The sequence below is a fragment of the Xyrauchen texanus genome, chromosome 4, assembly GCF_025860055.1.
Source record: "Xyrauchen texanus isolate HMW12.3.18 chromosome 4, RBS_HiC_50CHRs, whole genome shotgun sequence".
NCBI classification, from domain to species: domain Eukaryota; kingdom Metazoa; phylum Chordata; class Actinopteri; order Cypriniformes; family Catostomidae; genus Xyrauchen; species Xyrauchen texanus.
Window position 1 is genome coordinate 50,967,893 of NC_068279.1, and position 27,718 is coordinate 50,995,610.

Consider the following 27,718-nt stretch of genomic DNA (forward strand, 5'->3'; position numbering starts at 1 on the left):
TATCTCTATTTGCATATTAGACTGGAATATAATACATGGGCAACTCCTGTAACTAGATTGTGATTGGCAAATTCCAGGATAAGCAATAAGATGGGATACTCGCTGTGCCTTTTCCAGCTATCTGCTTCTTCACTCAGACCCATCCAGTGTGCCAAAATATTTTGCATAGCCTCTGGGAAGAGTTCTGTAGCCAGCTCCTCTGGAGGTGGCAAGTTTGTAATATGCTCAATGTGTTGTGCCTTAAAACCTTCGACACGACGGCTAATGGTGTTGTTGGCTGCATTGAACTGCTGACCGAGCCAGCCTGCCACAGCCTTCAGCAGAGTGCTTGAGTAGATAGAGTATCCCTGAAACTGAGTCTGAAACAGGGCCATCACTGTATCTGTCAGTCGGCCCTCATCAAATTTCCCAGTTATATAGCATTCAACATAGTCCAATATCTTCATGGTAGTCTTTAATTGGTCCTCCTCAATATTTGTTATGAACTTTAGTTTTTCCCCAATGCTGTGAAGTTTCTGAGCAAGTAAAGCAGACTGGCTTAAGTGTGTTTGCTCGGTTGAGGAACAATAGTCATGGTCCGTAGATGATGAATTGGTAGACTGGTCTCTCATTAGTTTAGGGAATCTCAAGTCATTGTCTCCTTCATTTGAGTTTAGATGGGCTTGGTGTGATGCACAACCAATATTATTTACCACAACTGCATGTGCCTCTTGATCAATTTCCGCTTGGGCACTAAGATGATAAGTCATGTTTAGTTTGTTATCATTGATGCGGGATTTCCACAGATCCTAAACAGAAAATATTTTTTTAAACAGCATTCATTATACAATTTGAAGATACAAAGAAATGACACTCTCATGTTACCTGAAAGGACTCCATAATTGAGAGCTGATCTTGTTTGCTATACAGTTCAAAAGCCACTCTGAAAACTCCTTGAACACTGTAGAACCACAGACTGTTATTGGAACAAGGAAGTCGCAGACCTTGGAATCTGCAGTCTATACATTAAATAGAGAAATATTAACATCTTAAAAGTTAAGGGAAAATATTATCCTTTACCCAAGCCAAAAAATTATGACTAGATACCTGATGAGAAAACCAGTTTAGTTGCTAGTCCTCGCTTAGCAAATTTGCCATGGTATCTGGGATGGTTTTCACTGCGAATGTCTGTGGCTGAGAACAGATCGGCTCCAAGAAATAGAGGAATCATATGATCCTTCAAACATAAACAAATTAATGAGCATTATATTGTATAAAAAAAACTAAAATTAATTATTACATTATATATATATATATATATATATATATATATATATATACATACGTATGTATACAGTACACAGCATAAATGAGTACACCCCCCTCTAAACCTAACAAATTCAGACATATCTGGTGTTCATTTATAATGTAATGTTTAAGCAACTCTGGTTTATCAGATACTAATAAAACATGTCAATACTAAACAAGAAACAAATGACTTTCTTATAAAACTGATAAAAGGCCATGTTGCAAAAATGAGTACACCTTCCTGAAAATTATATTATAAAATTTAAAATATTTTCTGGTGCTAGATGAGGGACAATGAACAGCAGATTATTCAATTGAACAATCACACTCAAATAGACATAGTTGGTTAAAGTGTAAAAGTTTTACTTCTCTCATTGAGTCACTCTCAGACTCAATGCTGAAAAGAAATGGACCACATGGGAGAGAATCGTCAAGTAAATTAAAAAAGAAAATGATTTAATTGCACAAAAGGGAACAATGGTACAAGATATTTTTTTTTTTTTTTTTGCAAATCACTGTTATTGGCTCAAAACACAGTAGCAAAAGTAACACAGAAATTCAAAAAGAATGGAAAAGATTGCTGAAATGTTCAGACAGTCACTGTAAGTTTTCACCTCATGATGAGCGATTTTTGCCAAGAATTGCCAAGCATGTACCTCAGAGCTGGCAAAAGCATTGCCAAGCATGTACCTCAGAGCTGGCAAAAGCTATGGGAAGCCAAACTGTAGTGACTGTTGCATCTCACACAGTAAGACACACTCTGCAAAGAAGTGGAATGCATGGTTGTCATCCACGCAGGAATGCACTGTTGAATCCAAAGTATAAAAAGCTTTTTTAGCTTTTGCCAAGGCCAATACTGATAAAGGTGCAGACCTTTGAGAATCTATAAGCTGGTCTCACGAGCCTGTGTTTTTTGGATCTGATGGAATCCAAAATGCATGATGGGGGTCACAAGGAAGTACAGTGGGAAGTGCATGGTACCCACAGTGATGTACAGTGGTGGTAAAGTTCTGGGGATTTAGGTGTGCTGAAGGTGTGGGGGAATTGTTCTTCATCAGTGGGATAATGAACTCACAGATGTTTTTTTTTCTTCAAAATCTTAAAAGAGAAGATGCCACCCTCTCTTCCCACCAAAGTCAGTCACTTTTTTTTATATTTTTTACCATGACAACAACCCTAACATTTTTCCAAAGCCACTGCTGCATTCCTATGGATAAAAAAGATAGTATGTCACACAAACTCAACCCTATTTGAACACCTGTGGGCTGCAAGTCGAGCATCGCTGTTCACTGTTAAACATCAGAGTACTCAAGGAGGCCATCCTCAAGGAGTGGAAGAGTATATACATGACAATATGTCATGAACTTGTACACTTCATGTCAAGAAGGGTCAGAGCAGTATTTAAAAGTTATTGAGGACTTTCTAGGCTTTAAGATATTGTGCACTATTTGAATTTATTCAAGAGTGTACTCATTTTTGCAAATAAACATGATTATGTTATTAAGTATATGTTAAATGCATTTAAATTTTGTCATCTTCGTATAAATTGTAATAGTAATCATTTAGAAATAGAATTATATCTTTATGTTCAGAGGGGGTGTACTCATTTATGCTGTGTACTGTATATATATACACACACACACACTGGCAGACAAAATTTGGAATAATGTACAGATTTTGCCCTTATGGAAAGAAATTGATAATTTTATTCACAAAAGTGGCATTCAACTGATCACAATGTATCTTCTTGGCATCCGTCTGTCTCTGGAGACAATGGAATATGCGTCAAGGAGTCTCTGTGGTTGGTTTGCAGCGCCTGCTGTGACTGTACAGTCCGATTTTGGAGCGGCAAGAAAATTGCAGTTGCTGCAGATGTAGCATGTGCCTGGGTCTATTTGTCCTATATCTGCTAATGCAACCCTCTGCCGTCTGTGCTTTTTCCGCTCTTCCCACTCGTGCTCTCTTTTCTTCTCAGACACCTTGATGCTTGCTTTAACCACTTGCCTCCATCTGCAGCGATCTGCAGCTTCTACTTCCCAGACTGCTGGGTTGACGTTGCCTGCTTTCAAATCACGTTTACAAACGTCTTTGTAGCGAAGAACAGGCCTTCCTATAGGTCTGGAGCCCGTAGCAAGCTCGCTGTAGAGTAGATCCTTGGGTATACGACCATCCTGCATGCGACTGACGTGGCCTAGCCAGCGCAGGCGTTTCTGGGAGAGTAATGCAAACATTAGTCTGCGTTCTTGCCGGGAGTACAGGGTCCATGCTTCACTACCATAGAGTAGAGTACTGAGCACGCAAGCTTGATATACCCTCATCTTGGTGTGGTTTGTCAGCATGGAATTATCCCAAGCTCTCTTTGCTAGGCGGGCCATAGCTGCTGCTGCCTTTCCAATCCGAGTGTTTAGTTCGGCATCCAGCGAGAGGTTGCTGGAGATGGTAGAGCCAAGGTAGGTAAAGTTATCTACCACTTCAAGGGTGTAGTCAGCAATGGAGATGTTTGGGATGCTGCTAACATCTTGGCCCATTATGTTGGTCTTTTTAAGACTGATGGTGAGGCCAAAATCTCTACAGGCATCCATGAAGTAGTTGATGAGTTGCTGTAGAGCTACCTCAGAGTGTGCAGTCAAGGCAGCGTCATCTGCAAAAAGCATCTCCCGTATCAGAACCTTACGCACCTTGGTTTTTGCTTGGAGGCGTGCAATGTTGTACAGGTTTCTATCGGTTCGAGTGTAGATATATATGCCTTCTTCTGCTTTGCTAAAGGCATGGGTCAGTAGCAAGGAAAAGAAAATGCCGAAGAGCGTTGGAGCGAGTATGCAGCCCTGCTTCACTCCACCTCTGATAGGGAATGGGTCCGAGGAACAGCCATCATACTGGACGATGCCTTGCATATCATCATGAAAAGAAGTGATGATCCTCAGGAGCTTGTGGGGGCATCCTATTCTTTGCAGAAGGGTGAAGAGGCCTTTCCGGCTGACTAGATCGAATGCCTTAGTCAAATCGATAAAGGCGATGTACAATGGTCGCCTCTGCTCGCGACATTTCTCTTGTAGCTGCCTCAGTGAGAAGATCATGTCAATTGTTGATCTCCCTGCTCTGAATCCACACTGAGCTTCAGGATATACACGTTCTGCTAGCGACTGTAACCTGTTTAGTACTACCCGGCCAAAGGCTTTTCCAACTATGCTGAGAAGGGATATTCCACGGTAGTTGTTACAGTCACTACGGTCTCCTTTATTTTTATAGAGAGTGATGATGGTGGCGTCACGCATGTCTTGGGGCACTGCTCCTTCTTCCCAGCACTGTAAAAGGAGCTCATGCAAATGATGGATAAGAACGGTCTTCGCCCCAGCCTTGATGAGCTCTGGAGGAATACCATCGCTGCCAGGTGCTTTGTTACAGGCTAGAGAGTCGATGGCCTTACAAAGTTCTTCCATAGAAGGGGTAGCATCCAGTTCATCCGTGACAGGCAGGAGGTTGGTGTTCTCAACTGCTGAGGTAGTGATGATGTTTTCTCTTCCATAGAGTTCCTGGTAATGTTCCACCCATCTCTCCAGCTGTTTGCCCCGGTCTGTTATAATGTCTCCCGAGGAGGACCTTATGGGCGCGACCTTGGTAACGCTTGAGCCGAAAGCCTTCTTCATGCCATCGTACATGGCACGGATGTTACCACAGTCGGCTGAGAGTTGGATGGACTGGCAAAGATTTAACTAGTAGTCGTTTGCGCAGCGTCGAGCAATCCGTTGGGCATCATTTCTGGCTTTCCTGAGAGCCGCGAGCGTCTTTCCTGATGGCTCCCTTTTGTAGCTGATCAGAGCTGCTCTCTTGGCTGTGATGGCTGGCTCAAGTTTCAGGATTCCTGCTTCAAACCAATCCGGGTTCTGCCTCTCTTTCTTCCCAAAAATATCCATGGCAGAGTTATAGATGGCGTCACAGATATGATTCCATCTTTCTTCTTCACTGCCCGTTGGGCAGTTTCTGAGGGCCTCTGTGATGGAGACAGCAAACCGCTCACTCAGATCTGGATATTTTATTTTTGCTGTATTGATGCGTGGGCATCCTTTCTGCTTCAATCGGTGGATCCGTTTTGGTTTAAGGCGCACCTTACTGCAAACCAGTGAATGGTCGGTGTCACAGTCAGCGCTGTGATAGCTTCGTGTAATGAGGACGCAGTTCAGTGAGGCTCTTCTGGTGATAATGAGGTCCAGCTGATGCCAGTGATGGGATCTTGGGTGTCGCCAGGATACCCTGTGGTTGGGCTTGGTGGAGAAGAATGTGTTGGTTATGCAGAGGTCATGGTAAGAGCATAGCTCAAGCAGTCTCTGTCCGTTTTCATTCATTCTGCCAACACCAAAATGACCAATACTGCGGGGCCAAGAGTCCCGGTCAGTTCCCACCCGGGCGTTGAAGTCCCCAAGCACGTACATTTGTTCAGTGGGGGAAATTCCTTTAATGATGGTCACTAGTTTCTCGTAGAATTCATCCTTGGCCTCGGCTGGAGAGCTGAGTGTAGGAGCATAGACACTCAGGATGTTCACTGGACCTGTGGAGGTTGAGAGGCGAAGGGAGAGGATACGGGCTGTACCTTTTCCTGGTGGTTCAACTGACGATAGCAGAGAGTTTCTGACTGCAAATCCGACACCATGCAGTCTTGGTTCGTCTGGTTCCTTTCCCTGCCAGAAGAAGGTGTAATCCTGTTCCCTGATGCTGCCATTTGAAGGGAGTCTGGTCTCCTGTAGGGCAGCAATGTCAATGTCCAGCCTCAAGAGCTCACGATTGATGATTGCCGTTTTTCTGGAGTCATCAACCTGATCAAGATCTTTGGAGAAGCCAGGGCACATAGTCCTGACATTCCAGCTTGCTAGTCGCAAGATTGGTGGTTTATGTTTTTTTTTTTTTTTCTTTCTTTCTTTGCTTTCTTTGCCTGGTGCGGAGTTTTCAGTCTGCTTGTCGGTCTATTCCCTTAGCTCCAAGCACCCATTGAAGCAGGCAGACTGTGGCGGGTCAGCACCTTACTGGCTGGGGGCTGCCCAGCTTGAGGCGGGCGGTAGCTGACCAGTAGGATTTCGATAATCCCTCCCACCGTCGGAGAAAACCCGTAGCGTCTCAGCGTACGCCAATTTACTCTTGACTTATCACTCGTAACTGCTCCCTCCCATGTTGTTTTTATTGCTGCAAGCAGCAGCGATACTGAAGTAGCCTCTCCAGGACGCATAGCCTGGGCATGGTGTATGGGGATCCTGGGCTGCCCATTCGACAGAATCCCCCTCTCGTCCTCGCTAGTGGAGTCCAAAGGAGTGCGAAGCACGACATTTGGCACCTGGCTTGGCTGCAGGAGTTGCCGGAAAGGTGACAATTAGTCATTCTTACCGCCTTAGGGGCTCCACTCCGGATTTCTGTCAGGTTTACTCCTTAGCCTTTAATCCTCCCGGAGATATCCACAAGGCAGTGGAGCCAAGCTATTTGACCCATAGCTGGGGGTCTGTTCATGGCATCAGGGCTTATCCACACACCAGTGGGCCTGGCGATGGCGCCATTGTCTGATGGCTGTGTGACTATTTGACCCATAGATGGGGGGCTGTTCATGGGCATCAGGGCTTATCCACACACCGGTGGGCCTGGCATGCCGCATGTCTGGGGGCAGACCACCTCCGAGTCCCCTGTAGTTCAGCCTGAGCCCACTAGGTGCTCAGTTGACGTGTGTCGCCACGTGGAGGCACTACATAGGGCTTGTCTGTGGAGAGGCTATGTACTGGCAGGGGAGACTTACGCACTCGGCTCCCTTTTCACATACGCTAGCCAGCGGTAGAGGCTGAGAGCTGAATGCGAGAAGCACGCAGCATACAGCACACCACACTTGACGCATCCACAGACCATTTGACACACCATATGTATAGTCAGGACATTAATAATGTGAAAAAACACTATTACAATTTGAAATTTTAAACTACTTCAAATATTTCTCGTCCAAATAATCCTCCATGTGCAGCAATGACAGCTTTTCAAAGCATTCTAGCGGTCAGTTTGTCCAGATACTCAGGTGAGATTTCACCCCACACTTCCTGTAGCACTTGCCATCGATGTGGCTGTCTTGTCGGGCACTTCTCACGCATCTTACAGTCTAGCTGATCCCACAAAATGTTAATGGAGTTAAGATCCATAACACTCTTTTCCAATTAGCAATTGTCTGTGTTTATTTGCGCACTCCAACCTTTTCTTTTTGTTTTTCTTTTTCAAAAGTGGCTTTTTCTTTGCAATTCTTGCCATAAGGCCTGCACCCCTGAGTCTTCTCTTTACTGTTGTACATGAAACTGGTGTTGAGCGGGTAGAAATCAATGAAGCTGTCAGCTGAGGACATGTGAGGCATCTATTTCTCAAACTAGCGACTCTGATGTACTTCTCTTGTTTAGTTTTACATCTGGCCTTCCACATCTCTTTCTGTCCTTGTTAGAGCCAGTTGCCCTTTGTCTTTGAAGACTGTAGTGTACACCTTTGTATGAAATCTTCAGTTCTTTGGCAATTTCAATCATTGTATAGCCTTTATTCCTCAAAACAACAATTGACTGATGAGTTTCTAGAGCAAGCTGTTTCTTTTTTGCCATTTTTGACCTAATGACCGTAAGACATGCCAGTCTATTGCATACTGTGGCAACTCAAAAATAAACACAAAGACAATGTTAAGCTTAATTTAACAAACCAAATAGCTTTCAACTGTGTTTTATATAATGGCAAGAGATTTTCTAGTACCAAATATGCAATTTAGCATGATTACTCAAGGATAAGGTGTTGGAGTGATGGCTGCAGGAAATGGGACCTGTCTAGATTTGATCAAAAATTACTTTTTTCAAATAGTGATGGTGCTGTTTTTTTTACATCAGTAATGTCCTGACTATATTTTGTGATCAGTTGAATGAGACTTTGGTGAATTAATGTATCGATTTCCTTACGAAACAGCAAAATCTGTACATTATTCCAAACTTTTGGCCGCCAGTGCATATATATATATATATATATATATATATATATATATATATATATTTTATTTTATTTTATTTTTTTATTTTTTTTTTTAAGCAATATCACACAAGCAAGAGTGCGATATATCCCTACATCAGCACTGCTTTGATTCGGCCGCAGGCATGAGGCTGCAGGCTGAGTGCTGTAGTAATCACAGCAGTGCCAATTTAGGGCCATATAGCACGATTGCGAGTATGAATTTGCTTATATACAACAATTCAATGAACAAGTGCATTTTAAAAAACGTGGAAAAAATGAGTACAGTCATAAAAACGCATATGTGCATGGAACTACTTCCTTACGGGGGAATCAAAATCTGCCGTAGCTGGTTCAAAACAAATGATGAGTCTCAAGCAGAGATTTCTCAGTGGGTCCAAGCGGGGGTATTTCTCCCTATTTCGCGGTAGCCGTTGCGCGAGGGTCAGTCACTATGGAAACCGCAATGTCCTCCGCCATTTAAACAGCACTCATTTTGTAATGGCTCATATTACACACACAAATGATCTTTGCCACCACCTGCTATGGGTAAAATTCACTATCGGTCGAACTCCTTTACTTCCATTTTCTCACAAAACAAATGTTATTGCCTTGCCAATAAATACATATTGGGCCTTCAGATACAAAACATAATGTGTCAAATGTTTATTATAAATATGTAATATGTCACTTCAATGAATGAATAAATCGAGATTACACGTGGTTTTAAAATTATTTTTAGCTTCATCAATTTGATTTTCATCACGGACGATGTTGCCAAATAACCATATTTTTAATCTCAGAAGTTAATTTAAATTGAGTCATTTTGATTTTCTGGTGTAGATATGAATAGAAAATAATAGATGACTGTTTATTTATTTATTTATTTACAGCTTGTGTGATGGGTTGACATGGCTGTGACTAGAAGTAGAAAAATTGAAGAACTTTTTGGCTAGTTATATTAAACAAAAAAAAGATTGGGGAAAAAACTCACCTTTTTACATTATAATTAATATAATCTATGCTAACATTATTTGATGTGCTTCCTTCTCTCTACTAAAACCTGTGTCAGCTTCGTGTACAACGCCCACTACATGTGTTGCTAAGCGACGAATGCAACTCAATGCACTATATGTACATGGTGTTCAAAAGTTAACTTTATTTTAGTTGTACACTTACCTCACTTGTGCTTCGTTTAGCAATTTTAAATGAGTTATTGTTCGCCAGATAAAGGAATCGTATCCTCCTTTTACCACACTCCCAATATGACATACCGATGGGTGAAACTCCACTAGATGTCATGATGCTGTAAAGATACAACAGTCACTACACCGAAAAGTTACAAATGATCGAAACTTTATTTTGTGCATCCAAATTAACAATTGTATTCTTTAAATAGTCGACGTTTAGTATCTAACGCTTTAAATGCGTTGAGTATTTCTCATCCGGTCTTTTTTTCTGACAAGCTTTTGTTTTACTTCCTGTCTGTTGTCTTCTGGCCAATCAGCGCTCAGCGTCAGCGCGTTTAGCATTTCGCCCTTTGAACCGTAATCGCATTGTGATCATCAAACATGGCTGCGGTAGATTTTGGAGACACTGAACTCTTCGAGCAGTTCGAGGAGAAAGTGCCAGTCGCTAAACACATTCGAATGACACATAATGATAAAGACGATGATGATGATGATGATGACGACGAAGAGGGTTCAGATCAACTTCGACAGTCATTAGAAGAGTGCGAAAAGAGAATACAACGTCTGAATGCAGAGAATATCCTTAAAGAGCATTTCCCATTGGGCTTGCTGACGGTTTCTCTTTGCATGCTTAAATACTGTTTATATTGGGAAATGTTGATTTCTTTGCACCAGTTTGCTTTGCGGTTGAAACCTCGAAGTGTAGATGATAAACATTGCACTCCACATTTTGCTCAGCTTCGTTGAGCAACAATAATTTCAATGCTTCTCGGATGTTTGTGTTTTACTGTTACGATCACAATATGACCGTAGAGTTTCTGCTTTAATCGCTAAAATATACTATGCGTATCCTCTCATCGTGTATCTTTAAGGTATGCACCGATTTAGACATTTTGGCGAATATCGATCATTATTTTTTGTTATGGCTAAAAGCTGATGTGATTATAAATCTACATTGTTTAACCTGTTTTGTTTTACGAAAACCATTTATGCTTTAGCTTCAGTCAATATGGAATTTTACTATCTGCTGTGACATCAAAACAAAATGTACAGTAAAAAAGATGGATAAATGTTTATTATGGTGAATTTGAGGATAATGTGTGTCTGGGACACCGAATCTTTGATGTTGTTATTTCTTACTCTTATTACAATCAAGTTCTATTTTGATTTTAGCAATAAACATAAATGAAGTCTCATTTGTTGGTCTGTATTTTGGAGTGAAACTCAGTTATTTGCAATATGCAAAACATGTGCCAGATTACCTTAATTCACCTTTCTTCTGAAATATAGTGTATAATAAGTGTACACTGATTAAATTGAGGCCAAGGACAGCTCTGGTACAATATGCTTAATATCAGCCAAATACGACCAATACTGATAATAAAAAATAAACACTAGAAAAGAATAAATAACATTTTCAACTGAGATCCACCTTTACACTACAATTAAACCTTTTTGTTTTGTAGAATGTTTGCTGAAAATGTTTGAAAACATACATTTTGCATTATCCTTTGTCTAGGCTGTCGTATGTTACTGAAATGACACAAGGGAGAGCTGAGGCGTTGTTAATTGGCCAAGCAAATACATTGCAGATAATCTCAGAATGACCAAATGTCGGACAAGATCACTAGTAGTCACTTATTTTTTGCATGCCTAATACGTACCTGTTTTACTTGTATATTTTTTTGCTTTAATCCTATGTGATTTCCTGCTAATGTTAACCATTTGTCTGTTGAGGTGTCCACCCACATGTTTGTGCATTGTCATATTTTTTGCACCTTGACGATGATCCACATGAGGAATTGAAGAGAAAGTTAAATATATTAAGTCGTCCTATGTGAGTTAATATTTTAACAATATTTTAATATACAGTAAAACTGGGCATTTATGTGCAAATGTTTATTCACTGTGATTGATTGTTTGCCTATTTTTATGCCAGGGGTATAACAATTGAAAATTCCAAAACCGATGGGCCACTGTGCCAAGTTCTTTTTGGAAACAATAGCATTTTCAAGTATGTATTTGTTCCATAACCCTTTTGATTTGAAAGGATCACAATTTCAATGTTTTGAAAATTTCAGTTTTGTTAAGTAAAGCACATGAGACCCTTTGTTATGTGTTCAGGCAACATCGGCAAGAGATTGAAGACTTCATCTTCCATCTTGTTCAGAAACACCTACATGAGCAGAACAATGATCCAGACAGCTCTGCTCTTCATGTCAACCCACATGTGCGTATTTAATGTCACTGGACAGGCCACTTGTTATAACGTACATCTCAATTACCAAACAATGTTTTGTTTTTTTCAGTGTTCAAGTTTTGTCATGGAGGAGAGTTACAAAACGAAGGCTTCCTGTAGCTCCAAACATATCAAAGATGCTTTCAGTGTGAGTTCTTCAGACCTGTGACTGAACATTCATTGTTCTTTTAGTTATTAGACAAATCAAAACAAATGTAACCAGAGCTCATATAATCGTCTTGCTTTGTAGATGATTGGGAGTGTTTTGTACTTCACCAACTTCTGCGTTGACAAACTTGGCCAACCGCTGCTGAATGAAAACCCCCAACTTACTGAAGGATGGGAAGTTCCCAAGTATCCTAAAAGTTTATAGCCTGTGTTGTGCCTTAAACTTATCCTACTGTGCTCTTGATGATTTAGAGAATGCTTTAAGTGTATTTTACTATTATGTTTATGCACATCACTGCTCCTGAATCACTTTTGCAAAGATACCAGCAGGTCTTTGGCCAGGTCATTGCCTTTGAAGGCCAAGAGGTGCAAATAAAGGAGAAAAGGTATGTAACCCTGTTTGAAGGGAGTAATTAATGTGTGCGACATTTGGGTTCCAGAAGTAAAAATCCCATTCATTTTTTCAATAGGAAAATTTTATTTAATTTACAAACCTTTCAAGACATATCAACATTGAGCTCTGAGATTGAGCAATGATAAAATGTTGATTTAGAAACCACAAGTCAGTGTGGTTTCAATTTCATTTAAAGAAATGTTTAATTGTTTAACTGCTGAATTCATGTTGAAGAACTACACTACCCATAATCCTGAATAGAAATCCACCAATTAGAGAAGTCACTGTTACTGGGGAGCAAAATTGCAGCTGAATTTTGCTTTGTTAACGGTGAACGACCACTCCCATGAAGCATTTTTGATGTAATGGCATTATGTGCCTTTTCAAATACCTTTTGTGCTTAAAAAAATGGAAAATAGTTATGGAACTAAGGCTGAAGAAAAAGTGAACAACTGTTGTACTTTTTTGGCTTATGCTGCTTTCACTTGCTTTCTGAATTGTCATGAATATAAGTTGCAAACTTGGAAGTTGCACATGAACGCCCGCTAAAATCATAATTATGACTGGGAAGTTCAGAGGTAATTTTGATATCTGAGTGTGAAGCTTCCCAGGGACGACACTAGTCAACAGGTTCCTTCAACTCAAGTGAGTATTTTTATTTAGTTTCACTGGGCGCCACATCACGTAAGCTTCACAGTGGGAAAATAACTTAGTTTTTAGGTTTAGGTTTCAGCTTCACAATATTCCTTAGTCTCAACACTTTAGGTTTACAGAACTTTCTGATCCACACTCTCGCTTCCTGGCTGTGTGGCTCTTTTATTCCGCTCTCCCCGTGTTCACTGTAATCAGAAACAGGTGTTAAGGTATAATTTACCTCGGGTGCAAGCGCACTTATGACTTTCTCTCTCTCTGGACAGACACTTTACCAAGCCCCCGCTGCCACATATCCCCATCATGTTGGGGAGACATCCGGACTGCCTCAATGTGGTATTGAATGAGGTTCGTACGACCCGGTAGAGGGGAGAACACATCCAAAAACTCATGTTGTAACCTGGAGACCTCTGCGAGCTGGTACGGTGAAAGGTGTTCTCCGCAAGTGACTGGGGTGAACTGATTAAGTTTTGAATCTACCTCAGGCCCGAGCTCCGCCCTCTCCGGAACTACCACAGCCAACATCATAGGGGCCACCTCCCTCCACAATTTCAGGAGGTTGAGGTGATATATTTGACGTGCGCCCCCTATCGGTTCGTTTGACCTCATAATCGAGATCCCCCCACTCGTCGTGTGACCTCAAAGGGTCCTTGCCACTTGGCGAGTAATTTGGAGCTCGATGTGGGGAGTAATACGAGTACTTTATCTCCCGGTGCAAATTCCCTTAGTTGAGTACCCCTGTCATACAGTCGGCGCTGACGTTCTTGGGGTCGGGGAAAATTCTCCTGTGTTAGTTAACACATAGGCCAATAAAACGTGCTATTAGACGGTGTAGTGTTTTCCTTTCTCCTAAGTGACCCGCCATGGGATTATATAATGAGCCGTCTGGAACACCATTTCCCGACGGCTCCGTGGTATCAAAAGCAGAGTTGTATTTTCTTCTGTTTGAGTGTCCTGCGTCACTCTGTACAACCGCTCATTTATAATGGCAAAATAGGGATATGAAAGAGCGATGTCCGGCTGGAGTTGTTGACCATCGATTACTCTCACTTGGTCGAAGGCGTGCTTGAGGGTTTCGTCCCGTGACTGCTCCAAAGGGAAGTCCCCCTCAGAGAGTTCTCTGAGAAGGGGAGGGCCTCTCCCCTTCCCTCGTCATTCTGATGTGGAGCTGTCGAGGACGCCCCAGGCTCCGCCTCCCCTGCAAGAGCATCGCACCTCTCACATCTCCCTATTTTAGTGCAGGACCCATCCGCGCAAATCCCCTTTAATACAGTTCTAAAATCAGGCCAATCTGTCCCCAAAATCAGCAGATGGGTGAGGCGGGAACTAACCGCGGCCTCCACTTTCTTTTTTTTTCCCTGGAATTTGATCACAAGTGTCACCATACGATACTTGTGAATATCCCCATGCACACACTTCACCCTCACCAGTTTAACTGTGCCCAAAGCCTCTGGTTGAACAAAGCGTTGGTGGATTACAACCTGTATACACCAATGCTTGGTGAGTACCCCCCTTTACACTTGCTGGTATCCGGTACTCTCCGGCCTGATCGGGGGCAGCCTGTGGGCAGGGGCGAAAAGTTCATCAATTCTCGAGCAATTTTTGAAGGGGACACCAATAATACAGGCAAAATTGTACTTGCAAGGATACGTGTACACCGAGGAAAGCCTTAATACTATTATTAGTGTAGCATGGAGACCGTTCCATTATCTTTCTTCTCAAAGTTTCTTTCTGGTTTAATGAAAAAGCTGACTAAATAGACCAAAAAATTCTTCAAAACCATACATTTTTTGTAAATAAGTTGTTTACACAATCAAGCCACCAAAATACAATGGAATTTGAACTTAACTTCAACTTTTATTTATTTATATATCACATTTAATAGCAACGTTGTTGCTTCACAGTTATAATTAAAACATACATAAAAACATTTACCATGCCTAGCAAATGAAGGCATGACTACACTCTTAGACATCTCACACAACTGTATAGTGAGATCAGTATAGACGAGAAAGAGGGAAAAAAAACTAAATAAAAATAAGGTATTACTTCAATTAACAAAAGAGGCAATATGGTGTCTAAAATGTACATCACTTAATATTAACTTCTTGTTTATTAAACTTGTTTAAAATCAAAATCACATTTGTTATCATGCTGATATCTGGAGAAAAACTGCTCTCTTCATGTGATATTATATTAGATTAACTATATTAAATGATATAAACCAACTAAATCACAGTGAAAGCGTTAAAATCTAAATGCACACCCGGACTAGTCTAATCTACAAGACTAACGTTACATCACATAGTGTGCACTATGGGTGTGTGTGTGAGTGGGGATATACTACTGTATTAAACAAGCTAGGTAAACACATAGACTGTATTAAACAAGGGTAATGTTAAACATTATTATCGCTAACATAGCAGACTGCATCAGTGACAAAAGTACATTGGTACACAAGTACACAATCATACAGTCAGGTCCATAAATATTGGGACATCGACACAATTCTAATCTTTTTTGCTCTATACACCACCACAATGGATTTGAAATGAAAAGAACAAGATGTGCTTTAACTGCAGACTTTCAGCTTTAATTTGAGGGTATTTACATCCAAATCAGGTGAACGGTGTAGGAATTACAACAGTTTGTATATGTGCTTCCCACTTTTTAAGGGACCAAAAGTAATGGGACAATTGGCTGCTCAGCTGTTGCATGGCCAGGTGTGTGTTATTCCCTCATTATCCCATATACAAGGAGCAGATAAAAGGTCCAGAGTTAATTTCAAGTGTGCTATTTGCATTTGGAATCTGTTGCAGTCAACTCTCAATATGAGATCCACAGAGCTGTCACTATCAGTGAAGCAAGCTATCATTAGGCTGAAAAATCAAAACAAACCCATCAGAGAGATAGCAAAAACATTAGGTGTGGCCAAATCAACTGTTTGGAACATTCTTAAAAAGAAAGAACGCACCGGTGATCTCAGCAACACCAAAAGACCAGGAAGACCTTGGAAAACAACTGTGGTGGATGACCGAAGAATTCTTTCCCTTGTGAAGAAAACACACTTCACAACAGTTGGCCAGATCAAGAACACTCTCCAGGAGGTAGGTGTATGTGTGTCAAAGTCAACAATCAAGAGAAGACTTCACCAGAGTGTAAACCATTGGTGAGCCTCAAAAACAGGAAGGCCAGATTAGAGTTTGCCAAACAACATCTAAAAAAGCCTTCACAGTTCTGGAACAACATCCTATGGACAGATGAGACAAAGATCAACTTGTACCAGAGTGATGGGAAGAGAAGAGTATGGAGAAGGAAAGGAACTGCTCATGATCCAAAGCATACCACCTCATCAGTGAAGCATGGTGGTGGTAGTGTCATGGCGTGGGTATGTATGGCTGCCAATGGAACTGGTTCTCTTGATGATGTGACTGCTGACAAAAGCAGCAGGATGAATTCTGAAGTGTTTCGGGCAATATTATCTGCTCATATTCAGCCAAATGCTTCAGAACTCATTGGACGGCGCTTCACAGTACAGATGGACAATGACCAGAAGCATACTGCGAAAGCAACCAAAGAGTTTTTTAAGGGAAAGAAGTGGAATGTTATGCAATGGCCAAGTCAATCACCTGACCTGAATCCGATTGAGCATGCTTTTCACTTGCTAAAGACAAAACTGAAGGGAAAATGCCCCAAGAACAAGCAGGAACTGAAGACAGTTGCAGTAGAGGCCTGGCAGAGCATCACCAGGGATGAAACCCAGCGTCTGGTGATGTCTATGCGTTCCAGACTTCAGGCTGTAATTGACTGCAAAGGATTTGCAAGCAAGTATTAAAAAGTGAAAGTTTGATTTATGATTGTTAATCTGTCCCATTACTTTTGGTTCCTTAAAAAGTGGGAGGCACATATTTTCAAACTGTTGTAATTCCTACACCGTTCACCTGATTTGAATGTAAATACCCTCAAATTAAAGCACATCTTGTTCGTTTCATTTCAAATCCATTGTGGTGGTGTGCAGAGCCAAAAAGATTCGAATTGTGTCGATGTCCCAATATTTCTGGACCTGACTGTATATTTGTTTTTTGACATGATTTATTAATGACTCGGCATCATCTATATTAAAGAGAAAATAATCACTTCATCCGATGTTTAAAGTGAATAAAATAACATTGACTTACTGGAGTTCCACAACTACTCAAAAACTTTGTTCTTCTCTCCCGCCACCGGAATGTGTGTGTTTTGGTGGTGAGGTAAAAGTTGCGGAGGCAGTGGACCAAAGCACTGTGAGGCAAGGGAGGGGGGACTCAAAATGTTTAAAACGTTTTTTTGTTGTTGCCCCGTTTGCATTTGTATTATTTTATTTCTTAAAAAAATATTTTAAGAATATATCATTATATTATTTACAATACACATATTTTAATGATATTTTAGGGGGGGACAACCCTCAGAGGGCACTGATCCCGGAAGTGGTCCTGGTCTCCGCACCTCACACGCAGGCCCAGGCACTACACCCGTACTTGCTTCGGCAGGCGCCCCCACCTGAGGGGGAGGGTGGCTGAAGATCGGGGCAGGGGAATGTGTCGCCTTCCCAAGGCCAAGGAAGTGGCCTCGGAAGTCCTCCTCACCTGCATGGGGCAGGAACTGGCCTTGGAAATTGAGTAGAGCGAGAGGTTAGAGGGGAGGGGTATGAAAGGGGGAAAACACAGGTGGAGGAGAGAGAGAGTAGGAGGACTCCTCCGCCCTCGGGATCGCCACCATAAGGTCCTCTGCAAGCCGGACGACTTCCTCCAGTGATGCCGGGTAGTGGCACTGGACCCACTCTGCCGTTCTTTTTGGCTGACGTTGTATGAACTGTTCCAGTACCACCTGGTTGACCAGTCCCTCGATGTTGCGGTTCCCCTCTAGCAGGCATCTCCGGCAGGCGTCTCGGAGCCGTTGGGCGAACGGGCGGTCGGATTTCTCCAACTTCAGGCTCCAGTAGAGTTGCCGGTTCCGGACCCCGACCAACCCGTTGTAGGATGGCCTTCTTCAAGTCTGCATAAGCCAGGAGGCTCATTGCCAGCAGTTGTTGAGCCGCGAGCTGGGCTTCCCCAGAAAACAGTGGGATGAGACGAGCCGCCCATTGAATGCGCGGCCAGCCCCAAATCTCGCTGGTGCGCTCAAACAAGTCTAGGAACGCTTCTGGATCATCCGCCAGTCCTCTGCTTGAGCCCGTAGGATTTTGAAAAACTGTCGATCTTTGTCTTGCCGGAGCTCAAGCTGGGTCTGATGGTGGTTCTGATGCAAACCTTGGATAAATCTCCTGGGTTTCGGCACCAGTGTGAATGTTCCCAGGGACGACACTAGTCAACAAGTTCCTTCAACTCAACTGAGTACTTTTATTTCGTTTCACAGGGCGCCACAGCATGCCAGCTTCACAGTGGGATAATAACTTCGTTTTGCTTCACAATATTCCTTAGTCTCAACAATTTAGGTTCACAGAACTTTCTGATCCACACTCTCTCTTCCTGGTCTGCTGGCTATGTGGCTCTTTTATGCCACTCTCCCTGTGTTCACTGTAATCATAAACAGGTGCATAATTTAGCTCAGGTGCAAGTGCCCTTACCGCTCTCTCTCTCCGGACAGACACTTGACCACGCCCCCGCTGCCACACCAAGTTAACGAGTTGTGATGACCCATAAGTTTAGTTTAATTAGTGAATTAGTGAAAGTACTTCAGAATACAGCTACCTTGTAAACTGTTGCAGTTTCCGTTGTATACATTTATGTATATCTCAAAAAAGTAATCATTGTCGTCAATGTTTCCGATTCACACTCAGAAGTGGGAAGTAGTTTTTTCCGACAAGCACGTGATGGCAGCATAAACTATATCTAATATTTATATTTATGGTACTGCAATTTTCTTTGAATGTCTTATTTTTAATTTTTATACTTAATTCCTTTTAAAGGATTTACTGTGAAGCAAGACATGCAGCACATATCTGATTTGTTTCTTAGCTTTTTGGTTGAAGACAAAAACTGTTTTGTTTACAGACCGAGACCATGCTGTTTTAACTGTGGTTCTGTGGACCATCAGCTGCGAGACTGTCCAGAGGTGTTTCTCCTTACTTACAGACAGTATTTCTGTTGATGCTTGTTTAAATCTATTACATTATTATGTTAATGCCAGAATTTTCTTAATCACTTTCACTCATACAGCCTTTTCTGTATATATATATATATAATGGTGTTTTTCTGTTCAGAGGTCATGTGTGAACAGGCAAATCAGCTCAGACAATTTGTGTTTGTAAGAAGTTGTTATATTGCCTAAAGTTCTGAATTGATGCCATGTGTGAAAAAAATGTGTAAGACTTAATAGTTTGAGTATGTACAGGGTAAAATAGGGTATGTAGGAGATTAATACAACTAGATGTGCACATCAAGAGTGCGTAAGTGAGAAGGTCAAGAGATACCTGCATTAGTATTTATCTCAAGTCTGAAAGACTATAAAGACCTCTAAACTCCTGAAGACAAAGTCTAGTATGGCACAACAGTCGACCCGTGTATGCATGCATGGTCAAATGGAGTATACTTTGAAAGGATAGAGCATTCAACTGTACACATACGCTATTGTACGTATAAAAGCCGAAGTAAACTTTGGGCTTCCGAAATTTTCTTACTTCAGGACAAAGTTACTGACATCACAGAGTTTACAGATCACAATGCAGATAATAGACAGAAGCCTTTGCATGTGTGAATAGGAGATGTAGTAAATTTTCCAGTAAAGGTAATCTGGCAATTTTACTGCAATTGAATGGGTTTGAAAGGGCTAATGTGAGCACATATACAACACAATAATACATTTTCTTTGAGTGTTTTAAACTTTAAATTAATTGTATAAGCCTAAAGATATGGCTCGTATCAATGAGAAGAGGAGGGAGTTCTCACAGAACAACAATCAGAGCAACCAGCGGTACCATGCAGAAGAGGTCGAGGAGCGGTTTGCAAAGTACAAGCCAGGAAAAGTGAGGTCAGATGATTTTTTTATGTAATACCCCCAAAACAATAAGTGCCAGGAATAGACAATGATTCAGTGTTTATTTAAAAACATAAATGATGAAAACATCTGAAAATATAGTAGCCATTGACTTATTTTTGTTTAGTTTTTTGCCTAGTGCTACATTTGGTTACATATGCAAGTAATTTACTTGCATTGTAGAGCGTTGAGAAATATTTCACCCAAAATTAAAGCTCTTATGATTCACTCGCCTTCATGTCGTTTGAAACCTGTGTCACTTTCTTTTTTGTGTGGATGCAAAAAAAAATATTTTACACTACTTTCAAAGAAGTTGGATCGTCGTACTATTCATATTACACAACTGTCTGTCTTGTCATAGAAGTCATAGCATTTTCAAATTACACAACGTATCGGCGACATGGGCGAACACATTACAAAACATTTCATTGTTGACGAATCCCGACAGCTCTGCCTGGACTCCAAATTACGTTTCCCAACAGAGTACTTGTGAGAAGTGATATGATATGTTTTTAATCTCCTAAAGGCATCATATATTTAATTGGTTACAATATAAAAAAGTACCTCATACTGAAAAATCTATCTATTTGTTTACCTGACTGTCCAAGAGAATTGGCAATTTCTCTCCAACTCTTCTCTTTCTCCACCCGGTTGTAGTACAGTTCAGATGAAACATCAAATCTGGTGCTCCTGCCAATGTTCCACAAATTTTTCCTCCATTGCTTCGGTTCAATGTGACTTTCTCTATACCGCAGCCTGTTGCAGGTACATCAGGACTTCCTGTGCCCCGTTTCTTGCTCTCTCATTGGCTGTAGGTCAACGCTGCTGTTGTATTCAGTCAAAACATATTTCACACTGCATGATTTGGAATCACCAACTGGTCCAGATATTTAACATTCTCAATATATCGCTGACATTGGCGAGGCGTCGGTGATTCTATCAGATTGCGTCTGATAATTCATACATTGTGATTGTCGCTCATGGGAGCGAGCACCGATTTGCTTACGATTTCGGGCTTTTGTCGGCGAGTGAAAATCGGGCTTAAAATTGTGTAGTGTAATCTCAGCATAAGTCTTCTGAAGACATATAGGTTTTTGTAAGAAACAACCGGAAGTTAATTTACAGTGAAAAGCTTGACTTCTGGCATATTCATGAGTGCATGAGAAAAGACCTTACAAAAATCAAGAGTTCATGGCAAATTTGCCGCAAACTTGCTGCAAATTCAGCACTGTTCATTTTCACATGCAAATGATATTTATGGCAAATTTTGCATTGTTGCCAAAGGTTTTCTACATGTTCACCACTATCGGTGAAGAGCTGCAAACATTTGTGGCGAATCATGTGAAAATAACAAGTGGCAAGTTTGCGGCTAGTGTGCCAGAACTCTCGATTTTTTTTTTTTTTTTGTAAGGGAGTTCATTCATGTGCACATGCTCTGACTTACATTGTTTTGATATGAGGTTTAAAGGGATAGTTCATCCAAAAATATAAATTCTCTTATTTCTCACCCTCATGCCATCCCAGATGTGATTTGTTTGTTTTATTCAGCAGAAAACAAACAAATATTTTTTTAAAATGTCAGCTCTATAGGTCCATACAATGCAATTAAATGGTGATCAGAACTTTTTATCTCCAAAAATCACATAAAGGAAACATAAAAGTAATCCATAAGACTCCAGTTGTTAAATTAATGTGTGGGTGAGAAACAGGACAATATTTAAGCCCTTTTTTACTCTAAATCTCCACTTGAACTTTCAGATGTGAAAGTGAAACTAAACAGACACTGCATGTGAATTTTGGATGTGAAAGGTACTACAATTTTGATCTGTTCATCACCCACAACTATTATATAATTTCCTTTATTTGATTTTTGGAGCTGCAAAGGTCTGATCACCATTCACTTGCATTGTAAGGACCTACAGAGCAGATATATTCTTCTAAAAATGTTTGTTTTTGATCAACAAAAGAAATAGTCATACACATCTGCGATGGCTTGAGGGTGAGTAAATTAGAGAATTTTTATTTTTGGATGAACTGTCCCTTAAAGTACAAGAGTATTCAAGAGTTTGCGAAGAAGAATTTTGATGGAAATCAAGATTTTCACTGTAAAATAACTCACCAAAACCTATTGTATGCCTTTAGTGATCCACTGTCAACTGCCATTGTATTGAAATCAGTAAAAGGCACATCCTTTAAAATTCCTCCTTTTGTGTTACGCAGTAGAATAAGTTATATGGGTTTGGAACTAAATGAGGGTGAGTAAATGATGATAGAATGTTTATATTTAGACTAAATATTTCTGTAAATGATATGCAATTGATATTGTCTTTGTAGTCAAGAGCTTCTTGATGCCCTTGGGGTCACAGCAAACACCCTTCCACCATTCATCTACCGCATGAGGGAGCTGGGCTACCCGCCTGGCTGGTTAAAAGAAGCAGAGATGGAAAACTCTGGTTTAATGCTCTATGATGGCAAGGGTGAGTTTTGTGCTGTAGTATGTATTGGACTGAAATATTTTGATCTTGAAGAAGCAGAAAAACAAGAGTGCTTTTTAAATAAAAACGGTTTTGTCATTGACTGTTATTTGCTTAATTTTCTTTTTAAGGAACAAATGATGGTGAGCATTCTGAAGATGAAGAAAACCTCAGTCAAAAGATATCATATGATATCTCCCAGCTGGTTGATTTTCCTGGATTCAATGTCAATCCACCACCCAACATAAGGGATGTAAGTGTACACAAAATATTAAAAGGAAACGTTGTTGAACCTCCAAGTATTACATGTATTTAAGCACACAGAATTCATACCTTTAAAGGGACAGTTCACACATAAATGAAAATGTTGTCATCAATTACTCACCCTCTTGTTTTTACAAACCTTTATAACCAGTAATTGTTTCATGCAACACAAAAGATACAATGCAAAATATAAGCCTCCATCACATTTGTTTTCAACCATTGAAATCTAGTTTACTTTATAAGTGGATTACCTGACATTGACAAATGAAATAGCAGATTGCTGTACTGTATATTTATCTGAATAGTATATTACAATGAAAGAATTGGACCCATATTTAATGCTAATTGATATTAAACCTTTTTTAACCAATAACTGTCTCTTGTTTCTAGTTTTAAATCCATCAAACTTGCATTTTTTCTTTTTCAGGACTTCAGGTCTTTTGGATCCATTCCCATGCAGCCACAGCACTGGAAACAAAATTTTGTTGCTTTTTTGAGCAATACCTTTCCAGAGGTAAAAATATATTTTGCAGTGTATTTTTAAGATGTCTATTTTGTTGCCTAAATTCATATTTCCCCATAAATTCATGAACGCGTGAATTAATTTCTCCACCCACAGCCTGGCTCTAACTGCAATAAGAGACGTCATGAGTCTGAATCGACACCTGAGCAGACAAAGAAATCAAGATCCAGTTCAGACCCACGCCATGGTTCTGATATGGAGATAGAGTCAGGTACATGGTCAGGTACATGTAGGTTTTATAAGGACTGATTGTTCCTGTAAACACAAACAAAACTATTTTACTACAGGCATGAATTTCCATAATGAGCAAAATGGTTTTCTTTATTATCTTTAAACATGGGGAACATCTATTTCTTATCTGTATTACTATGTTACTGGTTGAGTGTGGTGCTAACATTGGCAAGGGTAATTAATGGGTTAGATTTTTTAGGAAAAATCCTGATAAAATGTGTAACTTGAATGCACTTCGGAGAGCGTCTGTTAAATGCATAAATTAATTGCAATATTAGAACACTGCCTAACAATGTCGTTACCTGATTTATTAGCGTTGTTTGTTAAGGTGAGTATCACTAGTGTTATTGCTAGTACTGATGATTAGGATTTGTTCTGAACCCCTAACCTTAAACCATTAATTTTTTTTTTTCTTGTTTCTTGTGTAGTTAGTTTAAAGCAATATTCCAGGTTGAATGCAAGATAAGATCAATTAACAGCATTTTTAATAATACAGATTATCACAAAAAATAATTCCACTGTGTCTTACCTTTTCTTTAAAAAAATAAAAAAGAAGAAAAAATCTAGGCACTTACAATGGAAGTGAATGGAGCCAATTTTTGGAGGGATAAACGGCAGATATTTTAAGCATATTACTTTAAAAAAAATAACTTGCATTAATTATTCAGTTAAAACTAGTCTTATTTGAGCTGTAAAGTTGGTTTAGGGTTCACTGCATTATATCATCATGGCAACAGATTTAAATTGCATGTAACTGTACACAGAAAAGTTTAGTAAGCGATTTTATCACATTAAAACCATGTTAACATGCACTTTGTTTATGTCTTGTTGCTATACTTTTTCAAAAGAGAGTATTTTATAATTTACTGACCCCCCATTCACTTCCATTATGTGCCTCACTGGAACCCAGATGTTTTTTTATTTTAATTTTAAGGAGAGACAAAAGGCAATCAAAATGAAAGGAATATTCCAGGTTCAATACAAGTTATGCTCCGACATCATTTGTGGCATAATGTTGATTACCACACAAATTTATTTAAACTTGTCTCCCCTTTCTTTAAAAAAAATCGAGGTTATAGTGGGAAACTTACAATGGAAGTTAGTGGGGGCCAGTGTTTGGAGGGTTTAAAGTCAGAAATGTGAGGCTTGTAATTTTATAAAAGCACCTGCATTAATTCTTCTGTTAAAACACATGTATTATTTTAGCTTTAAATTAGTTGATATTGTCATTTTAGGGTTTGTTGGCATCACATCGTCATGATTTACACAAAGTTTAGTAAGTAATTTTATCACAATAAAATCATGTTAGCATGCATATGGTTTGTCTTGTGGCTACACTTTGAAACCGTGAGTATTTTAATGTAAACAAATTGGCCCCCATTCACTTCTGTAAGTTTACTGTAAGTGCCTAACTGTAAACCAGATTTTTTTTAAAGAAAAGTAGGGACGAGTCAAAATACATTTTTGTGGTAATCAACATTGTGCCACAAATAACTTAACTTGTATTGAACCCAGAATATTCCTTTAATGCCATCTTGTTTTGAGGGTGTTTAGTTTAATTCTGTAAAACAAGACAAAGATACAGTTTAAGGAAATAATGTTTTGCACTGTGACATTTTTTTGAGTTTTTTCCTATCTACAGATCATGACACACCTCAAAATAGACCTGATGGATTCCAGTTCCAACCACCACTCCCTCCTGGTTCTTCACCTGTAGGTGTTCCTCCACCCCTACCACTGGGAACGCCTCCCGCCACACCCACCCCACCTCCACTCCCTAAAGGTACTCCACCTGCTACTCCGCCCACAAATTATTCTCCATCTAGTCAATTGAGAGGCATGGCTGAGGGGGAGGAATCAGAAGATGGGCTAACCCTAGAAGAACTTGAGGAGCAGCAAAGACTACTTTGGGCAGCCCTCGAGAAGGCAGATACTGCAACTAACAGCGATTCTGATGCTGGAGCATCCGGGACCCCTGTTCCAAGTTCCCCAGTATTTGCACTCCTGTCAGGCCTGATGCAGAAGAGGAAGAACAACAGGTTAAGATAGAGAACTTGAGTCATGCATATGAAATCATGAGCACACCTGCTTCACCCATTGCAGTGTCAGAGGCCAGTGTTTGTGAGGATGAGACAGGGAAAATAGATGAAACAAATAGTGATGGAGATGTAAAACATTCGATAAATGAAAACGTGATCAATTTGCAAGCAGACATGAGTGACATTATTGTCCTGGATGAAATTTATGAGGAAAATGATGATCAAGATGCATCTAATATCACTGAAGCCACTCCACAAACTAGCACACAAGAGTCAAATGCTCCAGCAGAGAACACAGTGGAACCTGAGATAAATAAAGTAACTTTCGTTCCGCACCGTAGCAAATTTGCTGCAGGAATAATTCCTTTTGAGGACACGCCTGAGTTTACAGAGGTCGCTGAAGCAACAGGGGTTTACCTCAAGATTCGAGATCTTCTCAAATGCTCCCCAAGAAATCAGGCCAAAAACAAAAAATAATTGAAGATGTTTGTTTTTACTGCCAACTTGTGGCCCACAAACCCTTTTTTCTTACTGTTGTCCAGTCAGTTTATATGTAGTGTAACTTTGGTGATCTGTTTCTTTTTTTATGGGTTATCAATAGTGTGATTTTGAAAAAAAAAAAACAGATTGGCAGATTGGATCTTTATGTACCTGGACATTAACTGGCTTTTTTACTTCAGATTTACTGTGCTGTAGATTTTTTTTATTTTCCCTGTTGAGTTATTTAGTTATTTTTGCTACATCTTGTGGCATGCTCGGTTGTATGCCTAGCACAGTTCATTTGTGTAATTTATTATTAATATCTTTCATCTTAAATAATTTCTTAAAGATTCTGACCGTTTATAATGGTGTCCACCTCACTGAATTAAATTTTTTAACTAGAGAATGGTAGTAAAAGCAAATGATTTCACTTTTAATATTTCAATATAAAGTTGTTGCTCCCTGCCACCATACAGCCAGGCCCAGGTGATTTTTTTTTCTACAGTTTTCACTAGGGATGTGTGTGAAAGTGGTCGACTAAACGGTTCTGATGCTGCTAGTCAACTCTGGAATTACTAGTCAGTTAATATTTTGTCCCATTAAAATGCTGAACATTTTTAACTCATTTACGTTTGGCTTTATATTTTACAAATTCTGTGCTTAAAGTGATGTTCATGTTACACATTTAAATATAACTATACAAATACTATTTAAAAACGTCTATATCTGGAGCAGATACAAAGTTTAATTTCACCTCGCAGTGTAGAAAAATGTTCTTTCACTGGACAAGCAAAGTAGCTATGAAATCAATTCGGTGGTGGTGCGGAAAGTGGATTTCCAAAACGTTGACGAAAGTCCCTATGGATGTTTTCACATTTGAGTCTTCTGTAAATCTGTGCATGCTTGTAAGTTATTTTCCTGCTGAGTGGGCTTTTTCAAGTGCAGGATAATTGCCTCAGGTGAGTCAGGTCTGTCTTTCACAAGACCATGTTGACATGTTAATTTTGCAAAAATGTATGATTTTAAGTAGCCTAGAAAATGACTGTTTTAACCTGTAATGCCATTTTTTCGTATATGACATTTGCACCCCGATGTAAATGGCATCTACCACACAATGCAAGGTGTTGCTGCAGTGGCGTGGGTTGTAAGGACGTTGTGAATGTGTACTGTTGTCTTGGCGACCACGGTTTGGATCCTCATTTTGTCCCACTCTTTTTCCCATCTGATTTCCTGTTTCCACTCTTAATATTTCCTTTACAAAACAATCATGTAAATGTTGATTTCATCACAGTGGTTTGGCCACGGTGAATGTCGAGGGTACAGAGAAGGGTTTAATCCAGAGGCGGGGTCTTTTGATCGCATTCATTCCCGTGGCTAGGCAGCTTGTGTGTAGATTGCATCATACTGTAGTAATATTGTAGAAAACATTTTTTTTTTTTCACAAAAACATTTGTCTTAAGATGGTTATTTATATCTTCAGCTTTAGTGTGTAAATAAGAAATATAAATTTTAGTCTCCCAAGCATTCCTTTTGCAAAATGAATAGAAGAGAAGAACAGGGAGCTCTGCAGTAGATGGCTGTCCCTCTGTGCATTGACACCATACTCTCAAAACGGTTATGCCCAACTACTGTCATGGAATATCTTTGAAGAATATCTCTAAGATGCAAGAAAACTCTTGAGTCCAGGGTTCCACATGCCAAAGTAGAAGTTTATTGTGTCAATAAAACAACCTTGAGAAAGGTCAGCTGTCCATTCTGAATACACAAT

The 27,718-nt window shown here is 40.1% G+C and overlaps 2 protein-coding genes across 3 annotated transcripts; one reads left to right on the forward strand and one right to left on the reverse strand.

Annotated features, from left to right (window-relative positions):
- Nucleotides 1-9,737, reverse strand: si:ch211-110p13.9 (uncharacterized protein LOC562347 homolog). 2 transcript variants are annotated; one of them, XM_052117170.1, is made up of 4 exons: nucleotides 9,463-9,737; nucleotides 1,087-1,216; nucleotides 865-998; nucleotides 1-788 (listed from the first exon to the last, which is right to left on the reverse strand). In XM_052117170.1, the coding sequence occupies exons 1-4, from the start codon at nucleotides 9,583-9,585 to the stop codon at nucleotides 6-8; spliced, it is 1,170 nt and encodes a 389-aa protein (XP_051973130.1). In that variant the 5' UTR covers nucleotides 9,586-9,737; the 3' UTR covers nucleotides 1-5. The 2 variants fall into 2 exon arrangements, with proteins under 2 accessions (XP_051973130.1, XP_051973121.1); XM_052117161.1 differs by lacking the exons at nucleotides 1-788; nucleotides 865-998; nucleotides 9,463-9,737 and adding an exon at nucleotides 3,001-4,950.
- Nucleotides 9,712-27,718, forward strand: LOC127636549 (zinc finger CCHC domain-containing protein 8-like). Its single transcript, XM_052117148.1, is given in 15 exon segments — nucleotides 9,712-10,050; nucleotides 11,268-11,310; nucleotides 11,413-11,487; nucleotides 11,598-11,703; nucleotides 11,783-11,860; nucleotides 11,963-12,066; nucleotides 12,201-12,266; nucleotides 18,958-19,018; nucleotides 19,806-19,933; nucleotides 22,274-22,416; nucleotides 22,545-22,666; nucleotides 23,105-23,191; nucleotides 23,297-23,411; nucleotides 25,074-25,415; nucleotides 25,418-27,718. Coding segments are annotated over 15 exon segments (2,196 nt in total). The 5' UTR covers nucleotides 9,712-9,854; the 3' UTR covers nucleotides 25,948-27,718.